Raw genomic sequence first — 9615 nt, 5'->3', positions numbered from 1 at the left:
TGTGGTGTCGCAATTTTTGCGAAGGGTTGATCGCCGGTGGTGGAGCCGGTGGTCGTGGTGGTAGACGGTGGTGGTGGGTGTCGCCGATGGTCCTCCTCCTCCTCTTTCTCTCTGTTCGTTGGTTTTTCAGATGGGTGGGTTTGGGGCTTTGGGGGAAATGGTCCTGGGGGGGGGGGGGAGGAAATTAGAATTTCAGCGGGTTTTTTTTTCCTGGGCAGCTGCTGACGTGGGGCCCACCGCCACGTCAGCGTTGGGAAAGAAATCGGGGAAAAGGGTCAGTAAAAGTGTAGACTTATTGTTTCCAATTAATCGACAATGGCGATAACAGATGGACAGTCACCACCTCAAAAACCTAGATTCCAGCTGTATCTCTTCTCCTCTTCCTCATCTCTCTTCAACAGAGTCCCACATTGACGCTTAAATCTTCACTCTTCTTTTCCTCTCTCTAAAAAATTCACCGCACCATGGTCGTGCAATGGAGACAAGTGCTGTGTCTGTTGCCGCTAATCCCCATCGTCGTTCTGGTCATATTCGAGGACAGGGTTTCAATCCCGTCCTGCGCGGTTGTCCCCGCCTTGGGGCAACAATACGTGGAAGACGATCACCCGGACGATCTCAAGGTCATGATGGTTGCGAACCTGCTCCTTTTGGGCTCCGAAGCCGGCTACACCAACATCCTCTTCAGGGACTATTACTTGTCCAGGTTTTTCGCGGTATATGCTCTTTCAAATTATTTTTTTCCCTCCTAATACTCTGGGTCTTGGGTTTTGCAAATTCATGAATGTGGTACTTCCTTGCTTTTACAGTTAGTTATATAATTTCACCCACTTGTAAGTGCAAATGTTAAGAATTGAATCACTGTGCGTTTCAGCTATATTATTGAATCACTAGGCACAAATGTTAAATGGTATTTTAGTTGATGTATGCTAGGAGAGTGACTTGCCTTGAAATCCGCGAAAGTATGGGCTTTAGTCCTTAGTTTAGCAGAAACGCCCCCCCAAGAACAGGAAACAGTTATCGGAATCCATCTCATCTTGCTGATGAAGTATAAGAAAGGAACACTGTGCTTCGTTCATGCCCCATATGTCAAGTACCGGTTGGACAAGGAATGAAAGCTGAATACTGTATTGTCCGTTTCAGCATGACATGAACTTGAAAAAATATCCCCGCAGTATCGTGGCCGATGTATAAGACATTGGTTTGGGTGTGGGATTTGTGTCCAACAATCGTAACCACTTTAAAGACTTTACCACAAGTTTGTTGTATAAGTACAATAGATAAAGTGTTTCTAATACGTTCCCATGCCAATACCCAACTTTTGGATGCATTCACATTCGTAATTTTTGAGTTTAGGAAGGTCTACCGCTTGGACATAAAAACCTAATACTCCTACCCTAGACCACGTAACGTGGATTTACTTAGCCCACTGACTTACTGTAAATTGGGTTATTTAAGCACCAGCAAGTTATGCTCATTTGGCTGAAGTGGCTAAAATGGATAAGCTTTAAGAGAGTCCACATGCTGACATTTGGGGTACAGTTGCAACTGATACAACTCAGTCAAGATAGGAGTCCAATTCTGTTTCAATAAAACTGTGGTGAGTGTGATCAGAGTTTCTCGCTTTATCTAAACCTTAACTAGCACGTTCAGATGAGGTCAATGTATATTGCAATGGTTTGCCGATTGATTTTTACTGCCTAGACATTTCCATCTCATTTTTTGTTAGTTTTCCTAAAGAAACAATTATTTAGTTAATTATTGATGGCTACAAAATACAAATATGTTATATTCAAGTGTACTCTTGTTTCAGGAAGTCTGATTGCTTCTCTTATACGAGAAAGGAAAGATAGATTTCAACATGTCCCTAAGCACACTTGGATAGCTAGTTCAAATTTCAAGAGCGTAAGATTTGTAGTAGCATAATCTCCCTTGGATTGATTAGGTAGATAATCGTTATCCAACTGATATATTATCTGCAATTCTCCATCATATATTTTCGTTAAAGGTTATCTTGATCATCGCACTGACAAAGAATGGACCAATTAAGTATGCACACTGGGTATTAGTTCAACTAAAAGTTAATTGAGAAAACCATGAGGGAAAGAAACAGAAGGTTATCTTCAAAGCACAACTATCTGGCAGATGATCTCCTCAATCCATTGATCATCCGACCTAGGCGCTTGTTGTGTAGTATTTCAACTTCATAAGTTGATTGCTCATTGTAGGTACTTGTACCCGACATGGCTTGACTCACGATCACCTAGCAGATGACTTTGCATCATAAAGAAAGATCCTCCTCAGCACTTCATTGGCCTTAGTCCCTTATCGGTTAGCATCTCATTGCAGTGTTCTAATGGTGGCCTCGGCGGCTGCCTAGGCGCTACGCGGCGACCTGCTGCCACGATTACCCCCCTTAGGTGTTTCATTAGGCGGTCAGGGAGACTTGGCAGAGCTTTGCGGATCTCGGCGGCTAGGCAGAGCTAAGTGTTGGAATTTTTAAAAATTAAGGGGCTATGATGTAATTTTTGTATCATATATTACTTCCAGAGTTCCCAGTCTGCTTGATCGAAAGTCGAAACTCAAAAGCCCTAAAGCCAGTCGTCGCATTCTAGACTCCAGTTGAGAAGCCTTTCGTTGCCGTTCGACTCTGGTTCTCTCTCTCTCTCTCTCTCTCTCTCTCTCTCTCTCTCTCTCTCTCATGGCGTTTAAAAGTAGCAATGCTTTCGTTTACATGTGTTCTCATTTCTATTTTCTAAGTCTCTTTGTACTTGGATGAAATTGTTATTCTCTGTGGATGACACTATTTGATTGAGGAGCTCTTTAATTTAATTAAAAGAAATATTTAAAAAAATGCCAAATTGCTCGGCGGTGCTGATGCTTGGCGGTGGGTTGCCGCCCGATTAGCGTCGAGTGCCATTTAGAACACTACTCGTTGGCCCTCATTGCTTTGCTGGTCTCAGCATGACAACACCTCCCTTGTGTCAGCGCCCCGAGAGCCTCATCCTGATGCCTCATCAAGGCTTCATTCATCTCCAAGCCCGCACCCGGAGCTACATTGCTTACTTAGTTGAGAATAGGGCATAGGTCCATCCCCTGCATACCCCACGGTCTGTGCCTCGGCCATTTGGGACGCCCGACCAATCAAGGGCTTTGTGCGGAATCGCCAGGCACTTGCGAATTGTGGCTAGAGTAGAGAGCATCGTCAAACCACTCACCATTCAAGGTGCCCCTACTCTAACCAGTCTAGCTGGAAGTGGTTGCGAGATAGCAATCTCCATAGAGACAAAACCTTAAAAAGAACTCAACCCTCCCCCATGCATCAAACGCTCATCTCTCCCTCCCTCTCTCTCTCTCTGTTCTCTACTGAATTATTGAAACTATTGACTTAACTTTGGATTCAAAGCTAGACTCAAGAAGGTGAAAACCTGGTTTCACGTGGAGTCCTCACAGATTGGGGAAGTAGGCTCTGTGATGTGCTACAGTCTAGGAATCCGATTTATCCAAATAGGAGTCCAATATGTATCTCAAGAACTTGGACAACAACTTGGCGATGTACACATGGCAGCCTTCGGTACCAAAGCCTAAGAAGGGAAAAATCAAGCAGATGATTGGTCACTCTCGGGCCTGCGTGCCAAGTAGAAATTTGATTGATGAGTAAGCTTTCAAAAAACTGTATAGTCTCTGGATTTTAAGGGAAAAAGTTGATTAATGAGCCGTTGTGACGGTAGATCTCGACTGCTTGTTTTTTGTTCATCTGCTGTAGTTTTTGTTCTAATGTTTTAATCACTAGGAAATAAAACACAGAAAAGCAATTGATTTAAACAAGCAATCCTCAATTATTCAAAAAAAAAAAAAAGAGCAATCCATATCTATCGTTGCAACAACTCAATTATCCAAACTAGCAATTGATCTAAACAAGCAATCCTCAATTATCATCAATCAAAAAACAATCAAGATCTACAGTCACAACGGCTCATTAATCAACTTCCTGCCTCAAAATCTTTTAGAATAGCTTACTCACCAATCAAATTTCTTCTCGGCACGCAGGCCCAGAGTGACCAATTCATTGGCTTGTTTTTCCCTTTCGTACTGGACATTGCCCTGTGTACATCGCCAAGTTCTTGAGCAAATTGGAAATCTTTTGGCTGGATAAGTTGGATCCATAGACTGTAAAGAACCGCAACATGACCCCATCATTTTTAGCACTGTCCTTGCTCTCATTGGGCCCAAAACCCACTTCGTTGTCCTTGCAAATGTTGATATCATCCACGATCGATGCACCAATAGAGGTAGTATTCTCTATGGCACAAGCTACGGAGCCTACTGCCCCAACTATGTGGGGACTTCACGCGAAACTACGTTTCACCTTCTTGAACCCAGCTTTGAATCCAAAATTCATGAGTCAACCTTTTTCATAATTCAGTAAACGAATAATGCAAGAGAGATACCTCATCCTGGGGTCGCTGATAACTTTGTCTTCGCCGCGAATTTGACCAAGACGTCAGACCTATTCAACACCAACACCGAGGAGGAGAACCTTAAGAAGGACTTAACCCTCCCCCATGCATCAAAGGCTCATCTCTCTCTCTCTCTCTCTCTCTCTCTCTCTCTCTCTCTCTCTCTCTCTCTCTCTCTCTGTGAAGTGTCCTCACTCAGTTGGTCTTTCTCTCCAGTCTCCGCCTGTGGTGGTCCCGCGCCACCCTAGTGCCTACTATCTTCACCATCATCCTATTTTTTGGCATTATGGATCGCATTATCCACACTTGCGACAAAATATTGATTGAGAATTGGTATTCATATACCATAGTTTCTATTTTGCCTCTTTAGAATTGGTGTATCACGGAATCAGGTCAAAAAACTACTACAATAGATTTAATAGAGAGGAAAAAGGGCCAATCCATATGTAAGAATTGTCGGTCCAATGACAGTTGATGATTACACAATTATATTGTTTTTGAACTTGAATGATAGTAAAAACTGATCGGCGATTAGAATCATATACCAAGATAAAGATACAAAGATACTCAATTTAAAAAGTTTTTTGTGTATGACTAACACCATAGTTGTTGGAAAGCGGAGGGTTATTTGGTGTTTGTGTATTTTTGGAAGAGGGAAGAGTACTTGAGACAAGAGTGGGGAAGGAAACACTTGTATTCAACTTGAGCTCAAACTTTTTAGCATTGTACGAAATGACTAGAACCCATCCTTATTTATAGGACTCCATGGAAGGTTTTAGATATCTTTTTACAAAATGATATCTAGGTAGTTTCTCGATATTACACTTGTGAGTTTTACTTACAACAAATATCTAGATATTTCCCAACGATATTCTAGAACTCTTCTAGAACCAAGATATTTTTACTCCTCCAATAATATCTTCTATATGGGCTTCTTTATTGGGCTTGTCTTGGACTTTATTTTTCTTCGGCCAAAATACCAAATCAAGTTTATGCTCCAACAAGAGTGCCAGTTTTGAAGTTCACATGTTTCCACGCTTGCGGAATCTTTTCTTGTTTTGAGGCATTTTCCATCCTCGTCATTGTTCATGATCTGAGTAATTCTTTCATACACTTGGTGTCTTTTCTTATTTGTTGTATTTTTCATCTTTTTTTGATGTTCATGATTTGAACTATCATGTTACTTATATTTTGAACCAGAAATCATTTGAAATCTTGAAGCCTGATATGCTGCTCATATTAGGAGATGTTTCTGCTAGAGGATCAAAGTTGACAAGAAGTAAGTGGCCATCTGTCCTCCAGCAGTTTCGCAGGTTGTTAGGTCCTTTTCTTGGCCTTCCATTTCACGTTATTCTTGGGGATAGGGATATTGGAGACTGTAGTGATCTAAATGTTGTATCTGTTAATTGGATAGCTAGCAATTTGCCCGGATTGGACTCAGCCGGTTGTGGCGTGTTTGAAATTGGTAACATTAGCTTCGTCTCACTTAATGCTATGGCATTGCTCTGTGGCCACAACAGTTTACGTTTCAGCGTTGAAAAAGTAATAGAGAGAGAAAGCATAGATTTGCGAATGGACGGAGAACAGCAAACAGAAGTGTTAGATGGGTCTAGTGGATTCAGATTAAAGTCCGGAGACCTTGGGTGGAGAGAAAATGTCATTTCATCTGGGTCTGGTCCTGTGCTCCTACTTCACTTTCCGCTGCACTGTACAGAAAACTGCAATTTTTGGGGTACGAGTGCCGACTGTGGAACTTCTAAGCATTCATGCTCAAGTTCAACAGTACCAGAGTGTAGGTATGTGGAATATATCATCTCTCAATCCACCATACATGGTAGTTTCTTTAGTTAAGTCAAATAAACTGGCATGGGTGGTTACGGGTTATTAAGTAATGCAAAATTGCCTTCCACCTATCTATCTCCTCTTCCTAATACCTCTAGGGCCTGTTTGTGAGCAGATTAGTACTGATGATATATAGTCCAATAGTATATGTACTCTTAAACAAATAATGATCAAGTAATAGCACCACACCAGCTGAGGTATTGTAAATCCTTTGTGTGTGTGTGTGTGTGTGTGTGTGTGTGGGAATCCATTTCCTATGGATATTGAATCCTGACAGCAAAAGGTTTCAACTGAATGTAGGATATGTGGTTCCTTGGATTTATAGTCCAATCCGATGGTAAAATCCGGACTAACGAACAGGCCCTTAGGTCTGGATGATGAAAACAAGAAGAAGTTGAGGACTAAGATCATCCTTTCACTAATATTTCTCTTAAATGATTTCTAGAATAAAAAGGTTTCATTTGAGCTCGTTCAACTCGATTCATCAGGCAGTCTTTCATTCATGCCAATCATCTTACAATTAGGGTTGACCTTGGATCATTTATAGTGTTTGTGAATGATCTAGTGAGAGGAAAACCAAGTGTTTGTCCTTGTACTTCTAGATTTCAATTAGCTATCTTGTTAAATAATCTCCTTTTGCATGGAATGCTGATTCTTACTCAATATTGGACTTTGACAGGGGATCTGTTGGGGCTGGACCCTACGATTTATTGCACACTCTCTCTCCAAATGCAACCGAGTACATTTTTCAAGCACTTAAGCCAAGGTATTTTTGGTTTGCCTTTCACTTTCTGGAGGCACTAGTTGACCCATAGCTTGTGCATACTGAGGCTTCCTGTCTTCCCATCCATGTCATGTGTTACTTTTTGTTAATTATGTATTTAAAGGTTAGTTATCTTGCTGGATATACGTCTCTTTGATGTTTCTTTCCCTGTCCTTTTCCATCAAAAAGGAAAAGCCTGTGGCCGACGTACTAACAATGTAATTCTCTCATACATAGGATTTGTTCATTATCTTGTATGACTGCAACAGCATACACTGCTTCTTCTTCTTTTTTTCTGGGAAATGATACATTTATGATATGCCTTTATTTCAGTGTTTCCATTAGTTGCAACTTTTTTTTTTCCACTATGTAAAAGAGCATGCTAATTCCCTGTGACATTGTCGTTTCAAATAATTCTCTTCATGATAGAGTTTTGCATGAGTCCCGCAACTATTGGTGGAGCCTTGGAGACTATGAAGCACGGAAAGTATATGGGAGTCAAAGATACTCCTCTGATACTTGCAGCTACATATCCAAAGGATCCACAATATAAATATTGATTTTTTCTTGGGTTTTGAAGTATCAGATACTCTAAGTCACGTATCCGAACTTCTATGAAACTAGGATTGTGGCATTTCTTGGAGAAGTATAATTGTTAAGAGTAAAGAGAAGTATAGATTTCTAATGCTACTTAGTTATGAAGAGAGATATAGTGGAAAGGAAATAGTATCATTTATATGATAGTGTTTTATTAGTATCCTCATTATGCCATACATGTGTTCTATGAAATTTAATTTCAACAAGCAAACAAGTAAACTTCTATACAATAACATTGCGAGGAAAAATACCAAGGTTTCTCACGATTACTGTGATTATGCATCATATCCGTAGCCTGTATTGGTATCTAAGCTTAGCTTGGAGGGAATGATAAACTTACTATCATGCCTAGACTAGTTATAATTTTTTTTCCTTCTTGCAAAGACTGATTTTTACTTTGTCTGCAGGATGATTTTCAGTGCACATAGTCATAAATTCTGTGATCGAACTCACTTGGATGGGACCCGTGAGGTAACTGTTCCAGCCATGTCATGGGATGCTAGGAATGACCCTGCTTTTGTCGTTGCCACTTTCAAAAGGAATGGCAGGATTGCAATTGTCCGCCATTGCTCTCTTGCCAAGGAATCCAATGTACTAATTGCTTATTTGTCTCTTCTTCTTGTGTTTTCATCCACTATACTTCTCACGAAGTCATCACATGTAATATCTTCGGGAAGTTGATACTTACGACCTCCACACATTTTCATGTGAGTTGCGTATTAACTTTATGTGATTTCCTAACGTTTGTGCTTGAGCATCAACATCACTGATTTGCTCTGTTTGGTACATGGATTTGAAGCAAAACAAAAGCCAAAAAATTAAAAGAAATAACTGCAGGGAGGAACAAACGAGGAGAGGTGGGAGAAATTTTAGCTTTTTATATTAGTTATCATGTCTTTTCATGCTTATGGTTTTTTGTATGCCTTTTCTATAGCGAAGAGGATATGAAGGAAGCTCTGTATAGCTAAATTTGGCATTGTATTTGGAAGATCTAAAACTCAGCATCAAACTACAACAGCAATCGGATGCTTCCCATCTCTAAGAAGCGGGTGAGGATCCCCTTCAATCATAATCAAATCCACTTCATTTAACTCTACTGAGGTGCTGAACAAGGATTCCGCACAAAATTCATCCTTCCTCTTGCTTCTGACTTCAAACTCACACTAAGGAAATCATACGAACTGTTTCATCGGACGCCCATTTCTCAGCTTGGTTTGCCCTGCAGACAACCATACGAGAAGCTTACAATACATATACCCATGACTTTTAACTCCAACTGTCCAACAGCAGCTGAAAATTGTCTTCTCCCCGGTTTTTTCATACATTTTACTCCTGCATGTCAATATTGAGGTACATTTTAGTTTTGTATTTGAGTTACCATATCGCTTTAATGTCCTGTTTTGAAGTGGACCATTTTTTTGTTAAAAAAGAGAGCACCATTTTAGTTTCAATAATGATTGAAATTGAATTTTAGTGCTGCAGAGTCTATATCTGGTATTGTTCTCGTCATCTTTGTTTTTATCGCTTTTTTGCTTTTTCATGAAAATTGGAAATGCGAATATTTTTTGTGCTTCTGGATAAAGTGCTTTGGGGGTTTTTTTTTTTTTTTTTGTGGATGTAAAAAATTCCAAAATACTTTTATCAATGAGGCACATGACTGCTTTCTTTTAAAACTTTATAGCAATAAAGAAGTACGATTTTGGTAAGGATTTTAGAGAAACTTAACCTGTGTTATGGTCACCAGAGCTGATCTTTGCGAGGCAATCCCTATGATTTCTGCTGGATAACCAGCCCACAAGATACTCTGGTATTCGGATCCTCGAATGAAATATTTGATCCGGACTAAAAAAAAGTGAGCGGATTTATAATCTTATACAGTGAGTTAGCGAGGGGATGCATGATCCGACGGTTCGGAGGTGCACAACACGGTGCTCTGCATCTCACCGTACAGCACCA

The 9615-nt window shown here is 40.4% G+C and overlaps 1 protein-coding gene across 15 annotated transcripts; it reads left to right on the top strand.

Annotated features, from left to right (window-relative positions):
* Positions 1-288: 288 nt before the first annotated feature.
* On the top strand, positions 289-9132 carry LOC131329203 (uncharacterized). Of its 15 annotated transcripts, none has more exons than XR_009200687.1 (7): positions 304-713; positions 5701-5736; positions 5872-6253; positions 6979-7065; positions 8067-8366; positions 8459-8516; positions 8594-9132. XR_009200687.1 is itself a non-coding variant. In XM_058362289.1 (6 exons), exons 1-5 carry the CDS (start codon positions 465-467, stop codon positions 8338-8340), a joined length of 1026 nt encoding a protein of 341 aa, XP_058218272.1. In that variant the 5' UTR covers positions 304-464; the 3' UTR covers positions 8341-8366; positions 8594-9132. The 15 variants fall into 15 exon arrangements, 4 of the variants coding, with proteins under 4 accessions (XP_058218270.1, XP_058218271.1, XP_058218272.1 ...); XR_009200685.1 differs by having other exon boundaries at positions 5701-5770; positions 5876-6253; XR_009200684.1 differs by having other exon boundaries at positions 5701-5778.
* Positions 9133-9615: the final 483 nt, after the last annotated feature.

This window comes from Rhododendron vialii, chromosome 6a, assembly GCF_030253575.1.
Source record: "Rhododendron vialii isolate Sample 1 chromosome 6a, ASM3025357v1".
NCBI lineage: Eukaryota > Viridiplantae > Streptophyta > Magnoliopsida > Ericales > Ericaceae > Rhododendron > Rhododendron vialii.
This window is presented reverse-complemented; position numbering and strand designations above follow the sequence as displayed.